The 23,880-nt window shown below is 37.2% G+C and overlaps 1 protein-coding gene across 1 annotated transcript in view; it reads left to right on the forward strand.

Annotated features, from left to right (window-relative positions):
* zcchc7 (zinc finger, CCHC domain containing 7) overlaps nt 1–23,880 on the forward strand; it is a 61,742-nt gene that overhangs the window by 28,223 nt on the left and 9,639 nt on the right. The window contains exons 3-6 of the mRNA XM_077204212.1: nt 8,700–8,758; nt 9,013–9,150; nt 10,014–10,184; nt 12,741–12,776. Of these exons, the coding sequence (XP_077060327.1) occupies nt 8,700–8,758; nt 9,013–9,150; nt 10,014–10,184; nt 12,741–12,776 (404 nt within the window). The remainder of the gene's footprint in view (nt 1–8,699; nt 8,759–9,012; nt 9,151–10,013; nt 10,185–12,740; nt 12,777–23,880) is intronic.

A 23,880-nucleotide genomic window follows, 5' to 3' on the forward strand; every position in this document is an offset into this window, starting at 1 on the left:
AGAAGTCTCGTTCTCACCAAGGCTGTATTTATTTAATCAAAAATACAGTAAAAACAGTAATATTGTGAAACATTATGACAGTTTAAAATATATTTTAAAATGTAATTTATTCCTGTGACTGTAAAGCTGAATTTTCAGCATCATTACTCTTCAATGTCACAGAAATAATTCTAATATGCTGATTTGGAGATCAAAAAAATAATTTCATTCATTCATGTTGAAAAACCAAATTTTTTTTTGTAGAAACCATGACTTTCAGGATTGGTTGAAAGCATTTTTTTGAATTGGGTATTTTTGGTAACAATGTAACAGTCTTTACTGCCACTATTGATCAAATGAATGCACCCTTGTTGAATAAAAGAATGTACCATTTGAACAGTAGTACATGTTAGCCAAATAGGTCAAGTGATAGTTCTATGAACTGTCCCAAAACACTAACACTGATCCTGTGCCATCAGACCATCTATATTGTTGAGCCCTGCAGTAAAAACCAAAAGTAGGGCTGAACATGAGCAACTTCTCCCTTCCCTCTTTCCTCCATTTAAACGTACACCCTCACACACAAAGGTACATGGGGTCGCCCACACTTGGGTTCCATTGTCATGTATGGCTGTGTTAATCTGACTGCTGGGCTCTCTTCCGCTCTCTTTGTCCCCTCCACCAGCCCAGTAGCAGAAGTCAACAGCACTGCACAAAGGGCCTGCATCCCCCAAAACTGGTTAACGGCGGGGCCTGCTTGAGGCTTTGATCAGCTTTTTCAGGGTTCAGTCCCATGTTCCCCCTCCCTGTGCTGGAGAAGGCTGAATGGTTACACTTGAGGGAGGTTGTTAAGGGAGACGAGTGCGGAGAGAGGTGCTCAGGATTGATACTTTTGTCACTGGTTCAGTAGGGGATGCTATGTGCTGCCTATACAAACACCGGAGGGTTTTTCTTTTAGAATCTTTTCTGTCGTTCTGTGACAAGACAACAGATCTATCCAAATAACAGTCGAAAATTCCTTTTGAAGCAAGTAGTTATTTAGCTAACATGATTTGCAGTACACTTACAGGTACAGTCCACCTGCATGGAACCCAAGGTTAAAGCCAGCATGAAATCAAAATTGACCTCATTTACTTACTTAAAGGATTAGTTCACCCAAAAAGGAAAATTCTGTCATCAGTTGCTCACCCTCATGTCGTTCCAAACCCACAAGACTTCAATTCATCTTCAAAACACAAAGAAAGATATTTTTAATGGACCAGATTTCTGCCCATTGCCCCAAAACCTTCATGTTTCAATTAGTTCATAAAGACATTGTAAAAGTAATCCACATGAATCGAGCAGTTTAATCCAAATCTTCTGAAGAGACACGATTGCTTTATATGATGAACAGATTTAATTTAAGCTTTTATTCATGTATGAACATTGATTAACGCACATGCATAGTGCACAAATATTGCAAGAGAGAAGTTCAAAAGATGTCTTAATGGAAGGACAGATCTGTCAGGTTTTATTAAAAATGTCTTTATTTTTTATTAAAAAAAAACAGTGAAAGCACTGTGTTGCACAAATATTTTCGATGACGAAAGAGCAAAACAGACAATATTGTGTCTAAATTGTAACTCACTTAGTTTTAACTTCTTGTTTGTTGAACTGTTGTATAATATCAATATCCCCTATATTCAGGAAAATGGATTTCTTGCTTGTGTGATGTCACTGTATATTAACTATATCAATGTTATCATCAATATAAAAACTCATACAGGGATACTTTTTGCCCACATAACTTGAATTATTGGGGCATTCTAACTACATTGTAATAGGCTTTATCACGCAGTGAATATGTTTGGACTCTCAAGACGTGTTTCTGTTAGCTTGCCTTTTTGCAAAGTGAGTGACACTTGAATATGTCACCATGCATTTCATTAAAACAACAATTACGATGTTATCGTAGACGATAAATATTGCACACCCCTAACTTCAGCTTCCATATTCGGGTCAAAAAGATGCTGGCAGTGTTTCCACTATTGATTGCAAACTGACATCAAGGACTAACTCCATTCTGGTATTGAACACCCAATTTTTAATGATCCAATCATCCGATCAGCCAAAGTCCCACCTTAATTTTTTGTTCTCATTGAATATTCTGCTTCATTTGGAAATATGTCTCATTACAAGTGCCTTGCTCAATGGTGATAGCCTCAAATTCCTTCAATGCATAGTGCATGCAAATATAGCAAGCTATAAGCAACAAAGTAGACCGAATTGGAGACCAATAGTCAGAAGTCAGACTGTGTGCAATTACAATGGTGGTATTTCACACATCAGCCTAAAGAAATCCATATAATTCCTAGAGAAAATGATCTGTTAGCATTCTTATTCATCTCAAAGGTACTTGGCCGGCTGCCACAAGACACTCTTGAAGTATGCAATTTAAAAAACTGCCATATTTGCTGGCACATGGGTGCTCAGATCTGCTACCAAACTAAATTCCATGTGGCTCTAAAGCAGGGGTGTCCAATCCTGCTCCTGTAGGGCCACTGTCCTGCAAAGTTTAGCTCCTGAAAAGGGATGGCGAAAATGAAAAATTTTCTTGACCGACCACCAAGCCTCATTAGCCGGTTGAAACCGGTTAACCGATTAGTTTAAAATATGCCACGCTGTCTGAAATAACAGCCATTTCGAGCCGCGCCTGCAATTTTGCAACTCTGTCGTTTCTCTCTCTGCCTCCCGCTCACACACACACACACACACACACACACACACACACACACACACACACACACACACACACACACACACACACACACACACTGCCCCGGCGCCGCGCTTCCACTCACGTCACTTTTTTAAAAACCCCTACAGCGCGAAACATGAGTCCCACAAACGCGGCGCCGAGGAGCTTCTATGTAATCGGAGGACAAATGGCTCCTTAGTTTTGAAATGGTTTGGGTACAAGGTGATCGCGTTGAAAATAAAGGCGTTAGTCTAGCGTTAGAAGCTCATTTGAAACATTGCAGCGGCTCATTTAAGAAAATGACAGCTCCGAAGAGACTCCGCTTTAGTTTGAGGTAGCTAACGTTAGTGCTAACAATAAAAAAGAAAGATGATGATCATCACCACCTTATCTGTTACCACTGAAATGTAGATGTAATGTATTTCTACAGTATTACTACTGTATTTAAGCACTGTATCATGTCATTCTTTTTGGTGAAATGGTCCCACACACTACGTTTGCACGCTTCATCTGTCGTCTGCCCTGGCTCTAACCTGCAGTGTTTTAGCCTGTAGCCTTTACTTTTCGCAAAACTTGTGAGCGAGCGAACCCAAACGCTGTGACCTCGCGCCAAATGTTTTTATTGGTTTATTAAGTACAAACAGGCGAGTTATGAAAATTGAGTTTGAGGGATTTGTTCACTTCACACAAAAATATCTTGGAATGAGATGGCTAAATGTAGTAGCGTTTAGTCCACTGTCTATAATAGCCTAATTTAGAGATCACTTTTTTTTTTAACCGACTACCGACAACTTTGATCGGTTAACGTTGAGACGGTCAATCGTCGGTCAAATGGTCATCGGTTAGCATCCCTACTCCTGAACCAGCTAATCAAGGTCTACCGTCTTACTAAGGATACTAGAAAATTCCAGGAAGGTTTGTTGAGGCAAGTTGTAGCAAAAATCTGCAGGACAGTGGCCCTTCAAGGGTTCGAACACCCCTGTCTAAAGCCACAGGAAAGTGTCGTGACAATATTGATTGGATCACAGAGTTTGAACCTGGAACCTGCCCAAATCTTTAAATGATACGCCACTACGACACACCGCTTTCATGTAATTAATTTATGATGAATCATAGTCCTCTATGTTGCTGCACACATTTAATGAATGTTATAAGAAATTCCAATACACCACTGTAAAAAATATATATATTTTAAAAAATGAATAAAAATTGAAAATTTATTTTTAAAAAAATGTATATATATATATATATATATATATATATATATATATACACTCACCTAAAAGATTATTAGGAACACCTGTTCAATTTCTCATTTATGCAATTATCTAATCAACCAATCACATGGCAGTTGCTTCAATGCATTCAGGGGTGTGGTCCTGGTCAAGACAATCTCCTGAACTCCAAACTGAATGTCAGAATGGGAAAGAAAGGTGATTTAAGCAATTTTGAGCGTGGGATGGTTGTTGGTGCCAGACGGGCCGGTCTGAGTATTTCACAATCTGCTCAGTTACTGGGATCTTCACGCACAAACATTTCTACGGTTTACAAAGAATGGTGTGAAAAGGTAAAAACATCCAGTATGTGGCTGTCCTGTGGGCGAATATGCCTTGTTGATGCTAGAGGTCAGAGGGGAATGGGCGACTGATTCAAGCTGATAGAAGAGCAACTTTGACTGAAATAACCACTCGTTACAACCGAGGTATGCAGCAAAGCATTTGTGAAGCCACAACACGCACAACTTTGAGGCGGATGGGCTACAACAGCAGAAGACCCCACCGGGTACCACTCATCTCCACTACAAATAGGAAAAAGAGGCTACAATTTGCAAGAGCTCACCAAAATTGGACAGTTGAAGACTGGAAAATATTGCCTGGTCTGATGAGTCTCGATTTCTGTTGAGACATTCAGATGGTAGAGTCAGAATTTGGCGTAAAAAGAATGAGAACATGGATCCATCATGCCTTGTTACCACTGTGCAGGCTGGTGGTGGTGGTGTAATGGTGTGGTGGATGTTTTCTTGGCACACTTTGGGCCCCTTAGTGCCAATTGGGCATCGTTTAAATGCCACGGGCTACCTGAGCATTGTTTCTGACCATGTCCATCCCTCTATGGCCACCATGTACCCATCCTCTGATGGCTACTTCCAGCAGGATAATGAACCATGTCACAAAGCTTGAATCATTTCAAATTGGTTTCTTGAACATAACAATGAGTTCACTGTACTAAAATGGCCCCCACAGTCACCAGATCTCAACCCAATAGAGCTGGTGGAACAGGAGCTTCATGCCCTGGATGTGCATCCCACAAATCTCCATCAACTGCAAGATGCTATCCTATCAATATGGGCCAACATTTCTAAAGAATGCTTTCAGCACCTTGTTGAATCAATGCCACGTAGAATTAAGGCAGTTCTGAAGGCGAAAGGGGGTCAAACACAGTATTAGTATGGTGTTCCTAATAATCCTTTAGGTGAGTGTATATATATATATATATATATATATATATATATATATATGTATATATATATATATATATATATATATATATATATACAGGTCCTTCTCAAAGAATTTGCATATTGTGATAGTTCATTATTTTCCATAATGTAATGATAAAAATTAAACTTTCATATATTTTAGATTCATTGCACACCAACTGAAATATTTCAGGTCTTTTATTGTTTTAATACTGATGATTTTGGCATACAGCTCATGAAAACCCAAAATTCCTATCTCAAAAAATTAGCATATCATGAAAAGGGTCTCTAAACGATCTACTCCCAGCCTGTTTCATTACTCAAAACCGCAATCATGGGTAAGACTGCCGACCTGACTGCTGTCCAGAAGGCCATCATTGACACCCTCAAGCAAGAGCGTAAGACACACAAAGAAATTCCTGAAAAAAATAGGCTGTTCCCAGAGTGCTGTATCAAGGCACCTCAGTGGGAAGTCTGTGGGAAGGAAAAAGTGTGGCAAAAACGCTGCACAACGAGAAGAGGTGACCGGACCCTGAGGAAGATTGTAGAGAAGGACCGATTCCAGACCTTGGGGGACCTGCGGAAGCAGTGGACTGAGTCTGGAGTAGAAACATCCAGAGCCACCGTGCACAGGCGTGTGTAGGAAATGGGCTACAGGTGACGCATTCCCCAGGTCAAGCCACTTTTGAACCAGAAACAGCGGCAGAAGTGCCTGACCTGGGCTACAGAGAAGCAGCAACAGGCTGGGAGTTTTTAAAAGCCTCAGGAATCTTTTGCAGGTGTTTAGAGTTAATTAGTTGATTCAGATGATTAGGTTAATAGCTCGTTTAGAGACCCTTTTCATGATATGCTAATTTTTTGAGATAGGAATTTTGGGTTTTCATGAGCTGTATGCCAAAATCATCAGTATTAAAACAATAAAAGACCTGTAATATTTCAGTTGGTGTGCAATTAATCTAAAATATATGAAAGTTTAATTTTTATCATTACATTATGGAAAATAATAAACTTTATCACAATATGCTAATTTTTTGAGAAGGACCTGTGTATATATATATATATACACAATATATATATATATATATATATATATATTTTAAGTTAAGAAAGATTATTGGAATACATTTTACATGAAAAAGAACAAAATTCACGTTTTCTACTTTGTAATTTCACGTTTCATTCAATTTGTTACTTAGAACTTCTTTGTAATTATTTGTGAAATAGTTTTATTTTTATTTTTTATAAATTAATACTTTTATTCAGCGAGACATTAAATGCATTAACAGAGACAGATATTTAAAATGATACAAAAAAAATCTGCTTGAAATAAAAGGTGCCCTCTTGAACTTTCTATTTATCAGAGAATCCTGAAAAAAATATATCACCATTTTCACACAAATATTAGTTAGCACAAATGTTTTTAACATTTTTAATATGTTTCTTGAGCATCAAATCAGCATATTAGAATGATTTGTGAAGGATCATGTGAAACTGAAGACTGGAGTAATGAAGTTGAAAATTTTGCTTTGCCATCACAGGAATACATAACATCGTAAATTATATTCAAATAGAAAACAATTATTATTATTTTAAATGTTTTTACAGTATTTTGATCAAATAAATGCTGCCTTGGTGAGCATAAGAGACTTCGGTCACAAACATGAAACAAATCTTCATCCACAACATTTTGAATGGTAGTTTATATTCACTATGGTATTCTTTGTGGCTTTATGTTTGCTTCAGAACTGGCTAAATGAATTTTCCAATGAGGATCCCATTAACACGTTTTAGTAGCCGTTTAGTTCAGGGCTGTGATTCAGCTGTGAGAGAAAACACTCTGAGAGTCCCAGACAGTTTGTGTTTTGAGATACGCCTTCACATGGCCTGTTCCCTACACACAGAGTACTCTTAAAGTCAGAATAGTATCTCAGTCTCTTTCTGTCTAATGGGAGCTTGTGTTCATGGTTAATTAGTTTCTCCTACACATCCGTTTTGTTCTCCATGGACCCAACGATGGTGGCCGGGCGCACGCCAGCTTTTTTCTCTCTCAGACTATTAGTCAGCTGGAATTCATTAAAACACACACACACTGATGAAGTTGCACCCTGCGCGCACACCTCTTATTTTTATTTGTTGGTTCTATGTTAATTAGCATACCTATGAGACGTACAAGTAGCATCTGTCGCTATTCCGCTATTCCCCCCTCCCTTGCTCTACTTTTCATCCCTCCATCTCGGTCTCGCTGTATGGTAAGCGAAAGGTTTTTTGTGATGTTGATTATGGCTTACTCTCTAGCGCCCTCCCTGGTGGTGGTGTAGAATGTGTGTAGATGCCAATTGGAGAAACTCCCCACACTATCCCCACACTATTTTATTTATGTATAAAGCTGATTTGATGTAAAAACTAGGTGGATTTATGAACATTTTTCTTAATATTCATATGAGAAGCACATTATAGTATCTTTGATGTGTGTGTTTGTCATTGTGAATAGGCCTGGCAGGATTACCATAGTGAGGTCCTCCTTTCTCTGGCTTTGTGTGATTGCTGGGCCGTGACTGACGAGGCATTTCCCCCACGTAGACACGGAGGTGTGTGTGTGTGTGAGAGAGAGAGAGAGAGAGAGAGAGAGAGAGAGAGAGAGAGAGAGAGAGAGAGAGAGAGAGAGAGACAGAAGGGGGGCATCAGGATTAAAGGAAATGTTTCCTGTTTATTGTACTTGGGGTCCTTAGGGATGTTTTGGGGGCATTGTTGCGACATGTTGTGCGCGTAGATTTAAAAAGCACACACACAAGTTAATGAACGTATAAGGTTTATTTTCATACCCATTTTATTAGTTTGAATATATGTGCCTCTGAATGTATTTTTGTCTGTGAAAATTAGAATTTTGTTTCATGAATCAGTATCATTTTTCAGTACAGTTAATTTGACATGTTAAACTAGCATCGGTTTTTGTAGCATCAATAGTTTAATCGCCCTTGTCAGCTCTGGTCAGTTTTCTGGTAATGGTTTTCATTACTTTGTACTCTACAATGGAGTTTTCAGTTGTTGTTTTTTTGTGACTATGCATCTATGTACAGGTTTGGCTAGGCTTGTGAGGGCCAAATGTCTTCGCTAATATAGTGAAATATTATGACAACTGACTAGTGAGGGTTATGTTTAGGGGTTGGATTAGGCCATATAAAATATCATTAACCTGATATAGCATCAATGGAAGTCTATGCAATGTCCTCACTAATATAGTGAAACAAACGTGTGTGTGTGTGTATGTGTGTGTGTGTTTCATTTTTAAAGCTGTGTGTGTTGACGCAGCTGTGTATTGCTGTAGTAACTGTCTCTCTGTCTCTTGAGAATGATCTTAAAAAAAGGTCAAATTAGGGGAGTGGGCCTCTTGTACTTGAGACACACACACATAATCGCATACAATCTCTTATTGAAGTTTTATTTAATTCCATGTTAATGGTTTGGGTTTGTTTTTCTCATGTACTGTTCTCTTTTTTTTCGTAGGATATGGAAATGATGGAGGGAATATACAAACCTGGACTGTATCAGAAAAGGATAAATGGGTAATGTTACATTTTTGTCAAGAAATGATAAATAGATATTACTGGTATTTTATAACAGTTATTACTTTTTAAAACCGTAAATAATTGTTATTTTTAAGGATTATCTTTGATAGGAGGTGATTACCATTGTGTGTGTGTGTGTGTGTGTGTGTGTGTGTGTGTGTGTGTGTGTGTGTGTGTGTGTGTGTGTGTGTGTGTGTGTGTGTGTGTGTGTGTGTGTGTGTGTGTGTGTGTGTGTGTGTGTGTGTGTGTAGGCTCAGATCCATAATAAAGGGGTTGGCCCGAGGCGTTTTTCAAACCGCTTCTCAAACCGCTACTACACTGAAAAATCCATCACGTGTCACAACTGCAGAAAGACTGGCCATCTCTCCAAAAACTGCCCCACACCAAAGGTACATCATTATCCACCCTTCACTCTGACTATACTACAGTCAGCTGCCCCACAGCAAAGGTCCACATTTTCTCATTTCCACTCAATGAATGTGCTGACACATATAGTACCGGATTAGCCAAGAAACTGTCAGCTGTAGAGTTTAGCCACAGTCTCAAAATGCTGCGATTGACCAATCAGAATCACTTTTTTCGAATTTCAGACAGTTGAATATAATGTAACACTTTATAGGTCACGATAAACTCTAGGAAAGGCATTTTAGGTCAAAGTTTTTGTGTGACATGTTAAACATTCACATATTTTGACTATATAATTGTTTACTTTCTGGATTGTCAAAAAAAGAAATTACATTTTTAAATATATTTAAATTGAAAATAGTTATTATAATTTGTATTATTTCATAATGTCACTGTTACTGTATTATTTTATCTTTGACATACACAAGAATAGTATGTTACCATATGTCTATGCTATAAAAAATATTGTATACTATAAACTATAACAAGTTGTGAGTTTGAAAAGTATTCTTTTCGATTCATTTAAAATGAGGAATATCTGTTCTTTTTATGCTACTCTTTTTTTTAAGGCCTTTGTGTGACCATTAATACAATTTATGTTTTGCACAAAAAAGCTGTGGAAACAGCTGGATGTAAAAAAAAAAAAAAAAGGTGTTTAGTGTAGTTAGTTTATCATTATTACACATCTTAAATGAGATTTACAATGATTAAAGATAATTTAAAAAAAAAAGTTTTCTAGTTTTAATATCTTAAGAATACAATCTTGTATCAACTTAATGTTGTTTTGTAATTTAGGCTCGTGTCACTAAGTATCAGAGTTGTTCTTATTGTGTGTGTTTATGAGCAGAAGATGCCATGCTGCTCATTATGTGGGCTTCAGGGACACTTACTGAGGACCTGTCCGAACCGTCACTGTTATAACTGCTCTCTGCCTGGCCACACCTATGATAACTGTCTGGAGAAAGCTCGCTGGCACAAATGCTGCCACCGCTGTGGCATGACCGGGCACTTCATTGACGTGAGTAGTTCTATGTGGGTGTGTTTGTTTTGGAGTGTATTGCGTTTTACTTTTTTTTTTTTTTTTTTTTGTTTGTGTGTGTGTGTGTCTGTGTCTATCTATCTCTTGGGCCATTCTTTCTCTCATTAAGACAGACGCTTCACAGGCTGTGAGTGGGACACACGCTCCACTCGTCACCCCCAACAACAACCCCACCGAGAGAGATAGAAATGGGGGAGGAAGAGATACTAGTGACTTTTAGAAACGGCAAGAGAGATGAAAGAGAAAAAGATATGGCTTGTTAAAACAAAGACTGGAATTGTATTTTATAACTAGGGATGGGTCGGGGTCATTGCAACTAGTGCAGTGGACTAGTTTTTTCTTGCATGTAGATTGCGTTTTGCTTGTTTTTTTTTCCAGCATCTCACGTCATGAGCGTTGAATATATACGAAGCTCCTGTATTCTCTTCCATTTTTTTTTTTACGCAAGAACATTCACCATAAAAGCTTGTTAAGTTTGTTCATCTTCTGTTGTCTTGTGGTTTGGAAACAGTTTTAATATAATTTTGGCATAGTTTTAATTGAAACGGAATTGGCCCCATTCATGCATAACATGACAAACAAACACATTTAGGATTTGGGTGCAGTAAAACAATCCTGCTGCAAGATATTCTGCAGCATTCTATTAGTCAAAGTAAGAAGTTCTTCTGATTATCTAAACTCCGTAAGTTCTCACATCACATGATCACAATCATAATGCCCAATCATCCCTGTAAGACTTGTAGTTGTTGATGAATCTAGAACAGATAGTAAATACGTAATACAGAGCTTAGTTGATCGTACTGGTTAACTGAACAAACAATTCTTCAGCCCCCAGCACAACATGAGTTTTAATTATGCTTATAATCTATAATTACACCAGTCCCAAAAACTGCTATGTAGCATTTGTTAATGAACTCTGAGAGTTGAAAAATATCAGCCGGTCCATTTACTTTCCGGTTTTGGGCTTGCTGTAACATACTTCTACATAATGAAGACCACCGTTTTTGATATTTACATGTATATTACATGTTTGGGATATGCCAATTTCGAGATAGTCTGAACCCAGATTGTTTGCAAGATTTTTATTTAAAAAAATATTACAATTTTAGTTTTGTGACTATGTAAGATTGATATTGCCATTATAAAGGCCTTTTCTAAAGTAGATAATTTTTGGAATTTCAATGTTTATGTTCTCCCCATCCTTTATTACTCAAACATGCTTTTTTTATTTTTAAGTTGTTATTTTTTATTTAAACTTTTTTCACCCTTTTCTCATCTTTGGCGATTTGTAACGCTTCTTGAAAATAAAATGACTGATCACTCTGATAACATGTTCCCTTGCAAACACTATTTGTGCCTATTTTGCCATAGTTTGGCACAAATCTCATTTGGATGTGAAAATATGAACTTGCTTCAATATTCGACTATACCTCTAGATTCGTGTCTATAAAAATGTAATTTTATCAAAGCTCAGGAAAATCTCAATTGTCATGGTTTTAGAAGACTAATAGGCAATGGGCCATCACTTTGGGTGCCCTCAAACAAGTCTAAAACAACAGTAGAATTCATCATTATATAAAGATCATGGCAGTATGAAAATGTGTTTTTAATAGCTTTATTGCTGTATAATCTTGTCACAGTCAGCGAGGGAAAGGAAAGCAGATTCTTAAAGATTTTGAACGTTTCCTTCAATACCCTCAGCAGGGTTTTGCAATACCCTCCAGCCTCTGCCCGGCTCTCAGGTGGGGTTAAATGAAAAGCTAACTGTATAAATGAGTCTGGCTGCTGTGCCCTCTGCACTTTCAATTTTCACAGAAATGTAGGAAGCTCGCAGGGCAAATGCGCTAACCACCCTCGCTCAGTGTCTGTTAAGACGACTTGAGCTGTCAACACCGCACCTCTTTCTTCTCCTACTATTATCCTTTCCTTTTTTTTATATATATATATATATTTTCCTTTTTTATCCTGTTCCATTTTCTTTTTCCTTTTTCTCCTGTTCTATTGTATTTTTCCACTTCCTTTTCCCTGTTTTTCCTGCTCTATTTTTTTCATTCTCTCTCATTTCATTCTCTTTTTCTCTGTTCTTTTTTTTCCTTTTCCTTTCATTTTCTCTTTTCCATTTCCTTTTCATTCTTCTTTTCCACCTTCTCTTCTCTCATTGTCTTGCCTTTTCTTTCATTTTCCCATCTCCTTTCATGTCCACATCTTCTCATCTTCTCTTGTTTTGCTGGATTTCCTTTTATCTTTATCATCAACACTATCAATCCTTCTATAAACGTCATTCAGTTCATGAATAGTTTCCTAATGGGCCCTAAAGGTTTTCACTCATTTAGCTTCTGTAGGACATTTAATCCAAAGATGGCGGAAATGTAGAGCAGAACAAAAACTAACAGAAACCGAGATAAAAATATGGATTTCTGAAGCACTCCATGGATTTTGTGTCATAAACATCTGTGTGATTATTTTTATTTGTGTTTCTGAACCTGTCCTTTTATGTAAACATGTTTTCACACTGACTTTTTCTGTTCTCAACAGGCCTGCCCAGAAATCTGGAGACAGTTCCACCTTACGGTAAGATTTTGTTTCTATGTCTCTCATATAAAATGTGGACAACTTTTGTGAACACCTTGCATGCATACATAATACATACACTGCCACTATTGCCTTTTTCACCTTTGTCGCCATTGGCGTTTGGCTTGCTTATTTGGGGAAATTTACATTTAATTTTATATTCAACAATATTATTGATCTGCCTGCATTGACACCATTATATGAGAACTGAACTGAGCTGGACGATGACATCGCGGTTTTCTCCAGAGCGGCTATATATTTAAATGAACTAAATTACTAACTTTATTACAACAAAAATGAACCATCACTGAACTTACTTAAGCTGGACTGTGACGCTATTTTCTTCTGGAAACAAACTTTGTTGCATTATTTTCCTGCTATCTTTGTAAGGCTGCTTTGAAACAATCTGTATTGTGTTAAGCGTCTGAATTAAGAAAAGGACTGGAGTCCTTTGTGACACAAGTGAAGTCAAAGCATATTTGTGTGCAATAAATCCTCACATGTATATAAACACACACATTCATTGTGAGCTCTATTAGTCCTGATTGTGGCTTGCAGAGAAAAAGGACTCCCGCTGGCTTTGTCTTTGTGTGAATGTGTATAAATGGTGGACTCCTGATGGTGTGTCTAAGCGGAAGAAAGATCAGCTTTTATTCATTCATTCCAAAAAGGGCTGCTTTAATAACTAGCTTTGTGTTAGTTTATAAAGTTACATAATTTCATATTTGAATGTGACTTTGAGACTCCTTAAAATAACACGATTAATTTACACGAGTTTTATTGAGTCGCTGTGTGCATTTCTCAGTATTTGCATCTCTGTGAATGTGTTTTGTCACAGAACAATCTGAAAGTGGTTAATTGGCAAACTCAGTGAGCATTTTCTCCCCAAAGATCCACCAGGGTGAGAAGGCATGTGACAGTCACACACACAGCTAAACGTCAAGGGGCGCGCTGGAACATCTGCACACGCACACACATCCGCGCAGACTCCTGGAATATAGACCTCAGCCTAAGAGAAAAGAGCAGGTTGTTTGTCAATTAAAAGACGTGATAAAGCATGAAATGGGCTGCCAGCATCGCGCTGCGCCGAGCAGTCACTCGACCCGTCACACACACACAGTCTAATTAGCTAGCCTGCCTAATGAAAAGGCCAAATCGTTAGCGCTAGCCTGGTGCACTGGGTGGCAGAGTGGAGAGAGAGAGAGAAAAGAAAGGTGGGATGAAAAGAAAATGTTGCCTCTAGGGCTGTTAAAGAGCTGCGTGGAGGGTTAAAAGTCTTTAAAAATATTCCTCACTTTCACCGTTTCTCAGCTTTATGGTTTTGTTCCTCGGTGCTGAAAAAAAAAAACGTGTTTCCTGAGTTTGTACTGATTGAGCTCGGAGCACAAAGGAAACTGATATTATCACTCCTTGAAAAAGCATACCATAGTTTCCGACTGTTTCTGCCAAAGTACCATGGTTATTACAGTTATTGTTTCTACAATTAATTTCAGTGGTTAAGTAACATTTAAAATATAATATATTTCAGAAATAAAGTAAAATAATTTCCTATCATAAAACCCAAATCCACAATTGTCTCATTTAAAATTAGCTTCTGCTTGTTTACGAAATATTTATGTGTGTGTGTGTGTGTGTACATATGTGTGCATAGTGCATATATATAGAATACTAGAATACATATATGACAGGCTGAATTTTCATATTCCCGCTGTGTGTGTGTGTATATATACATACACACACACACACACACACACACACACACACACACACACACACACACACATAAAAACTTAACATGAATATGAATTTCTTTAATTTTTATTCTAGTTCATAATTTGTATATTATATTGTATTCAGTCTATTTCATGTTAATAACATAATACATTATTTTAATAAGAAATAATGTATAATATTTTATAATAAACATTTTAATATTTTGCCTAAGTCATGTTTAAAATGATCTGTTAATAGGTTTATTATTGGTAATATTAATGCATTTTAATGTCATTAAATATTAATGTTTAATGTTAAGATCTTCGTAAGATTCGTAAGATTAAATAAGATACTTTTATACTGTGTTGGTACGATTTTGATACGCTTTATCTGTTGTAAAATAAAAAATCAGATAGGAAACAACAAATAAAAAAATAAAAGGAAAGAAAGCCAGAAATAAAGAAAAAGTGTTGTTTTACAGTTTGAAGGAGATCCTTTATCCTTCAGTAGTATAATTGAAATAATTATTGAATTTCATTGGAAACTATTTATTTACAACAAAATGTTAGTTCTGTTTAGGCCAGAAGGCCTTTTGCTGTCACTGTGAATTACTGTTTGCGTGGCGACATGTGGACTGTTGTCCGAGTCTGAAGGCTTTATAGTGGTGTAAAATAGCGTGAGATGGTTTCCTTCAGGTCCACTTGGTTCTGCTGGGCTGAGTCCATCTGCTTGTGCATCATCCTCTGGGTCCTGCCCTGGTTCTGTTTGTGTGTGTAGGTACTTAAATTGAGTCACCCTCAACAGACGGTCTTTAAGGCCTTTAAACTATCCTGGAGTCTAGAGGGCTCAAAGTTAAATACAGTACAGATACCCGTGTGCGTGTGCGTGTGTGTGTGCGTGTGCGTGTGTGTGCGTGTGTGTGTGTGTGTGTGTGTGTGTGTGTGTGTGTGTGTGTGTGTGTGTGTGTGTGTGTGTGTGTCGTGCTTTGGGAGCTCTGGCCTGTCGCCCTATGCTAGGCCCAGTCAGGTGTGAAAAGGCATTCTGTCAGACCAGTTCCTTTGTACTGGGTCTGTTTATAGTGTGTGTGTGTATCTGTGTGTGGGGATGAGGCCTGCACCTGTCTTCACTAACAAACAACCACTCAACTCTACTAAGTTTGCCACAAAACCCTAAGGAGACAGACAGAGAGAAGTGCGAGTGTTCACAGAAGCTATGCAAAGAGTGAAAGTTTTACCAAGCAAATGTGGCATCTGGGACAAATATGCTGTTTGGGCGATGATACTGTATTTCTATTCTCTCTTTTATTCAATCTCATTCAAACTTTATGGCAGCATTATTATATAATATGATCACAGCCTGTTTTACATCTGTAAGGACATCATCTTCCCCATAAATCAATTCAAATGTCCTTCATTCTCTTTAAAATACCGTTTTAAGTATGTTTTGTACACACACGCACAACTAGACACATTTTTTGTGACGCTAGGTGTATTTAGCAGCGCACAGCATAGCTTTTTACTACAGGTCTGAAGGGTGTATGGATTCCAGACCTTTTAAGAGGATATGTGAGCAATTACCATTTTTAAAACTCCTTTTTAAAATCCCCCCTTTCCACAAACTGATCAGCCTAGTAATCCTTTACACCGTAATTAAATTTAATTGAACCGTTAGTATAAGTGAAATTTATTAGGAACATAGTTTTTGCATTCAAAGTTAATGCAACTCATTCTTTTAAAGAGAAAGTCAACTGCAATTAATAAAGAAAAGGTTTTGCTGTCATCAGAGATGATATGAACATGACACCACATGACCGAGCTAGAAATGGTCTGAAAACCTTATAACGTTTCTTATTCACTATAAAGGGTATTATGCAGATAGATTGCACATTTAGTTGCACCTTATGCCATCAGGAGATAAAAAGGGCTAGAATCAGCCTGTTCAAATGTTTAAACAGGAAGCAAATACTGTATATAGTTTGTAAATGTCTACATAGATGTATATGTGTTGGTGTGATAGACATACAGCACCATCTACTGATATAGATGAGGCACTACAGCAGTGGAACATTGTTCTGGGCTTATGTGAATAATTTTTGTGATCTAGCCATATCTCAAGGACAAATAATGGCTGTAATATGTCCCCAGGAGATATTTTTTATTAATTAATATGGTATGCTTTCAAACTTTTCTAAGATATTTTTTCCTGGAATAAAATGGGCGAAACAAATAAACTTACATTGAAGGAGGGCTAAGTCATAGGGATTACAATATCATAAACGCTTATACGTGTCCCCACTGATTGCCAGGTAAACATATATGAATGTGTGTGTGACATTTGTGTAAATTGTGTGATGACTTCTCTCCTATGGTGAAGAGGAACACTGTCCGTGAGATACAGAGAAGGATCTGACACAGTTTATATCGAGTATTTGTATCGATTCGACTCCCAAGGGAACAGCTCAGTGGAAATGTCAAAGCACAGCGCTCAGATAAAGCAGTTATTTCTCATGTTGATGTTGTTGAGTCTATGATTCCTGTGGAACCGTCTGCAAAAAGCATGAGTTCAGGGTAAGAACGGTTTAAATCAATTGAGAAATGCATATGGATGAATATGTGCTCGTGAGCTTGAATTGAGGATTTAGTTTGCAGTCTGTACAATTCTTTCGTTTTTGCAAGAAGTCTCTTATATTCTCACGAAGGCTGCATTTATTTGATCAAAAATACTGTGAAACAATAATATTGTGAAATATTATAATATAACCGTTTTCTATTTGAATATATTTTACAATGTTATGTTTTACTGTGATGGCAAAGCTGAATTTTCAGCAGTCTTCACTGACGCACGATCCTTCAGAAATCATTCTAATACGCAGATTTGCTGCTCATGAAACATTTCCTATTATTATCAAAGTCGAAAACAGTTGAGCTGCATGATACTATTGTGGAAACGCAAATCTTTTTTTCATGTTTTTTTGACGGATAGAAAGTTCAAAAGACCTTTGCTGTCTTTACCGTCTCTTTTTGGTTAGTTTAATGCATACTTGCTGGATAAAGGTATTAATGTGCATATTTGTGAATTGTAATGCATCGAGATATAACATTTGCTGATAAATGTTATTTATTAATAGTCTCCCTTTTAATCTATCTCTTTCATATTATTATTATTTTTGTATATTGCTTTTCTGTTGATGATGGACTGACCATTGTGATTCATAAGTGTCATCATGCTATGTTGTGTGGTGTCTCCACCTGGGGGAAAAACGTCAAAATTCTGCAGTAGACATTTGTTTTGTAGCGGTGTTGTGCTGTTTTCACGTTGTCATATCATTCATTCATCTCTTTCTTCTCTTCTTCCTTGTTCTTCTGACTCATGTGTTGCACTCATTGAAACTCAGAGAAGCTAAAGACATGACGTGGGCTCTTTTTATAAAGTAATTATTTAACTCCAGCTGTCAAATGAAGAGCTTTTTTCCCTTTTATCAATGAGAAAGTGAAAATGCAACTGGTAATATTGGGGAAAAGAGGGGTGTGTGAATGGGAAAGAGGCAAGAAGATTCGAAATCGTTCTCTCACACCTTCTACAACACCTTCTGATTGTCTATGGTATTCTGATAACATTTATGTGACAATGTCATGATGCGGAAATCTTAATTTAAGCTAAATACAAAGTCGTCTTTCTTCTTACTTTTGGAGTGAATTGTGAAATATGAATTAGAATTTTTCCTTGAGTAGTTTGAATTTTTTTAATTCAATATGATATTATGACCTTTTTAGACGCAAACTCCTCAATCACTGATACAAACACACTCCCGTTTACTTTCTTTTTTTCCCCTTCTGTCTCTGATTTAAACTCTCAAACCCACACACAGTCTCTCACTCCTCCGCTGGTTTGGACGATGGCTTCTGGTTATCAGTTGGAAGGCAGGCACAGAGTGTGTGTCTGTGTGGCATTGCATGAGAGGCCAGGGGTCGATAGCATTACAAGGTGTGTGTGTATGGTCGCACATCCGTGTAAGTGTGTGTGTGTGTGTGCCTCTTGGCTGCCAGTTTCCTGTGTCTGCATTTGAATTACAAAAGCAAGAGGAGCTGGCATGAAAATAGAAAAATGTTGATCTGTTAGCCTCTCTCGCCTCTACGTATACACACACCTCTTACTGAACACAGAGAGACGGGAGAGTAAACGGTCTGCAGCTGAGACCAGAAATGGGTCAGAGTGTCCTTCATAGCATTTCTTTGCATCTTTTCATTTATGGAATATTTTGGCGTGAAACAAACATGAAAAAGAGGATGTTGACAGGTGGGCTGATGTAGCATTTGTACACAGGGGTATAAGTTTCCAGGTAAACCTACATACGGTTAATGTCAATAGACGAAAAAATGAAGACTACTTGTTCCGTTTAAAATGTAGAAGAAATGGAATATTGTTTTGATCTGTTTGTAAATTACATCACAGGAAAGCAGTGTACCTGCATGGAAAAGACTGAACTGCAGCCCTGTCATGTCAATCATCACTTTTTTTCTGTCCGCTGTGCAGAAGAATTCACAATCAACATTTGAGCATGATACATAGATTCCTGTGATTGTGGTTCTGTGTATATACATTTAGGTCACCTCTATGCCATATTAAAATACTATGCCAGTGGATATGTACATGCAATGACAAGACCTGGCATTTATATAAGCTATTGCAAGTGGTATATTCCAGGTTATACTTGGGATGTTATACATGTGCCTAGCACTATTTCATATATTTTATTGGTCAATATTAGATAAATATTGTGGGTATTTAAATATGCATACTCATTTCCACTATTAGTACATTTAGATTTTAGATTATCTTTGCTAACACTCAATTAAAATATAAAGCTTTAAAAACTCTTAACTTCACTGTTAAATGTAAACTTTAGCAAATCTCTCCAATTTTTGACCTGTACGTTATAATGTTGTAATGCCCAGTTTTAATTTGAGCATTTGAAACGATTTATACAAAACCTGTATAGGATTTTAATATCAGCCATTTATCGGTTATTGGTCCACAGATGATCATAATTATTAGCTTGTTGGTATCGACCAGCATTTTTTATATCAGTGCATCCCTAATAATTACACTTCATTTTTTTCCTAAAACACATTAGATTGTGATGTGAATGGGAATTCGGGAGGTTCTGGATCCTCTTCTTCCAGCAAATTGAGCCCTGATCTGCTTCCATTTAACGTCCTCTCTTGCTCTTTCTCTCTCACACACAAGAGGCATAGGTAATTTGTGGTTTCTTAAAGGGATAGTTTACCCAAAAAAAAAAGTTCTGTCCAAACCCGTAAGACTTTCGTTCACCTTCGGAACACAAATGAAGAATTTTCTAATGAAATCTGAGAGTTTTCTGTCCCTCCATTGACAGTCTACGCAACTACCACTTTCAAACCCCAGAAAGGTAGTAAATACATCGTTAAAGTAATTCATGTGACTCCAGTGGTTTAACCTTAATGTTATGAAGCGATGCGAGTGCTTTATTTGCGGAAAAAACAACATCATAATTTACCATTTTATTTGCAAAATATTAATCTCCAAAGCACATTCACAAGAGCACCAGGACGTATGCATGTTTTGTTGACTCGAGAGCAGACGCTGTTGCATGAACACGCATTGGAGATATAATATTTAGTAAATAAAATTGTTTGGTCGCACTTTATTTTAAGGTGATGTAGTTACACGTTACTATTAGGGCTGTCTTAATAACGCGTTAATGTCAATTAATTAATCTGAGAAAAAATAACGCGTTAAAAAAAAATAACCCAGATTAATCTATTCCGTATTGACCTTTGACTCGGAGCTTTTCTAGCCACCACCATTCGATTGTAAAATCGGGGAGAGGAGAACGCGCTGCCTGGATCATTGATGGAACATTTACTTATAAAAAACAGCCTGATGGAAGCATTGATAAAAAATAAAGTCATCTGCAATGTCTGCAGCAAGGAATTTGCATATCACCAGAGATCGTCAACTCTAAAGTACCACAGCATCCAGGAGTTAACGTTAAGGAGGTACGACCTACCAACATATAACCCGCCATCGGGTGGCGCTGACAGGGGATCACTGGACTTCAGTTAGCAATCACAACCTTGGTGTTACAGCAAATAATAGAGTTTTTGAACTTTAATGTCACTAATGCTGATTATTCATTGATTCATTTGAATTTAAATATTTAAAATACTTTCACAGCACAAATCATGTATGCGATTAATTAATCACAGAGTATGTAATTAATTAGATTAAATTTTTTAATCGATTGACAGCTCTAGTTACTATATGTACTTAATAGTAATAACAGTAAATTATGCATAATTACAAGTAACTAACCCTAAAGCTTACACTAACCGTAACTCTATAGACCATTGGCAACCGCAATGCTAGCTCCACAGATGAGGCATACAGCTTTATCTTTAACATCAGTGAAGAGGGCTTCTGTCTCCCACTTTTCGTTAAAATAATAAGTCTTCTTCTTTTTTGCATGACCTGCATCATCAGCCATAATTAATCTTTTGTTATTCTTTATAGTTCAATTTATCTTATGTATGTATCGTCTGCCCGTGACCGCCTCAACTCACAGAAGTTACGTTACGTTTTTTTTTTTTTTTTGACGTGCTCGACATGCAGATTCTAAATATTTTTAATTCTTTTATTATGTTTTAATGGTATATGAAATGTTACCATTAGTTATTTTCTCATTGTATGCCATCATCATAAATAATAAAAAAAAAACTAAATGAAAGATTACAATTCAGGCTATTTTAGAACGTGCTCGGCGGGCGACTCAGAGACTCCATGCAGGCTACCAGGTGCCCATGTTGGAGACCACTGCTCTATTGTAAGTGCATGTAGTAGTTAATTAATATTACTCAGTACTTATTTGAGCAAGTACAGTGTAACTACGTCACCTTAAAATATAGTGTGACCTTGTTTTTCTGTGCAAACAAAGCACTCGCGACACTTCATAAAATTGAGGTGAAACCACTGGAGTCATTTGGATTACTTTAATGATGTCTTTAGACTCTTTACTAGGACTCTTTACTTATGACTCTTTACTAGGACTCTCTACTTTAGACTCTTTACTAGACTGTTTACTTTAGACTCTTTACCAGGACTCTTTACTTTAGACTCTTTACTAGACTGTTTACTTTAGACTCTTTACTAGGACTCTTTACTTTAGACTCTTTACTAGACTCTTTACTTTAGACTCTTTACTAGACTCTTTACTTTAGACTCTTTACTAGGACTCTTTACTTTAGACTCTTTACTAGGACTCTTTGCTTTAGACTCTTTACTAGACTCTTTACTAGTACTCTTTACTTTAGACTCTTTACTAGGACTCTTTACTTTAGACTCTTTACTAGACTCTTTACTTTAGACTCTTTACTAGGACTCTTTACTTTAGACTCTTTACTAGGACTCTTTACTTTAGACTCTTTACTAGGACTCTTTACTTTAGACTCTTTACTAGACTCTTTACTTTAGACTCTTTACTAGGACTCTTTACTTTAGACTCTTTACTAGGACTCTTTACTTTAGACTCTTTACTAGACTCTTTACTTTAGACTCTTTACTAGACTCTTTACTTTAGACTCTTTACTAGGACTCTTTACTTTAGACTCTTTACTAGGACTCTTTACTTTAGACTCTTTACTTTAGACTCTTTACTAGGACTCTTTACTTTAGACTCTTTACTAGGACTCTTTACTTTAGACTCTTTACTAGACTCTTTACTTTAGACTCTTTACTAGACTCTTTACTTTAGACTCTTTACTAGGACTCTTTACTTTAGACTCTTTACTAGACTCTTTACTTTTTTGGGGGCTTGAAAGTGGTAGTTGCGTAGGCTGTCAATGGAGGGAAAGAAATCTCTCAATTTCATTAGAAAGATCTTCATTTGTGTTCCGAAGATGAAGAAAAGTCATACGGGTTTGGAACAACATGAGGGTGAGTAATTAATGACAGAATTGAAATTTTTGGGTGAACTATCCCTTTAAGTGTCTTAATTTGTACTCTTCATTATTCATGTCTAATGAGTGTTGTTTTTTTGTGGAATGTCATATTCTGAATGCATTTCTGGAATGAAAATGCTGAATATCTTCTCATGGTTTCTATTTACTCTCATCCCTTTCCTGTCCTTCTGGGGGGCTCTCTAGATTTTTCTATTACGTATGCAAAATGCACCCCAAATCTCCCACCTCTCCCTAATCCACCTAGCACACAAAGACTGTTTACACTGTGTGTGCATGTTTGAATTGTGATTACACTGGAAACAGTTTAAATTTGATGTGGGTTTAAGGATTAAGGTTCTGTCCGCCTGTAGCCAAGGTGTGAGGTACTGTTGCCAGGGTGTGTGTGTGTGTGTGTGTGTGTGTGTGTGTGTGTGTGTGTGTGTGTGTGTGTGTGTGTGTGTGTGTGTGTGTGTGTGTGTGTGTGTGTGTGTGTGTGTGTTTTTTTGCTTAATTGTGGGGGCACAAGGACCATTTTCTTTGAGGAGGAAAGGGAGGCGGTGCCTCTTAAAAACATTGGATGAGAAAAGAATCAACAGTACAAGAAATAATATGAAATATGAGAAGAAATATTGTACAAAGCACTCATCTTTGTAACACTGTCCAACAGCAACACCAGCAGATGAGCTTTCAGAGAGAGGCAGCGTCTCTTTGGCCTCTCTTGAGCATTATGTTCTCATATTAAAAGCCCTGAAACATGAGGGGAGAAACAGACAAAAAGTCATGTGAGGGAAGGCAGTACCTTCATAGGTATGGCTTACAGTGATTTTACTGATAGCACAAGTATATCTCTGACACATCTATTTGATGTTGGCATTTACATCTGCAAGATGTATTTTTTAGAGTGTTTGCTCATCTGCAATACGTCTCTAGGACGTTTCCTGCTATATGTCATATAGACATTTAAAAAGACATCTTTAAGATGTTTAAGCCTGCTTTTTCTAATGCCGGGGACACACTTAACGTCTAGCTGAAACATTCTAAGACTGAAATGAACACACTTACAGACTGTTTCCATCAACTGGAGCAGATTTTAAACCGACTGAACGCGACTCGGCGTGTCAGTCATAAGTATCAAATTACAGTCATAATTGGCCTTACAGTCGTTAAGTGTGTCCCCGGCTTAAGACGTTTATCAGATGTTTTTACACAGCAGATGCTTTCCAGATTAACAGATCTTTAGCAGACATCTTACAGACGTACCTGACCTATCATTATTGCAACCAGTCTGTTGCTTGTTGATAGTGTAAGGCCTTGTCCATACTAAAACATTTTCGTTAGAAAACGCATCTTTTTCTCTCCATTTTGGCCTTCCGTCTACACTTTTTATTAACGAAAACAGCTTTTTGAAAACGCTC

The sequence above is a fragment of the Siphateles boraxobius genome, unplaced genomic scaffold, assembly GCF_051911475.1.
Source record: "Siphateles boraxobius isolate OS27281-9 unplaced genomic scaffold, OSU_SipBor_1 119, whole genome shotgun sequence".
In the NCBI taxonomy this organism is placed as follows: domain Eukaryota; kingdom Metazoa; phylum Chordata; class Actinopteri; order Cypriniformes; family Leuciscidae; genus Siphateles; species Siphateles boraxobius.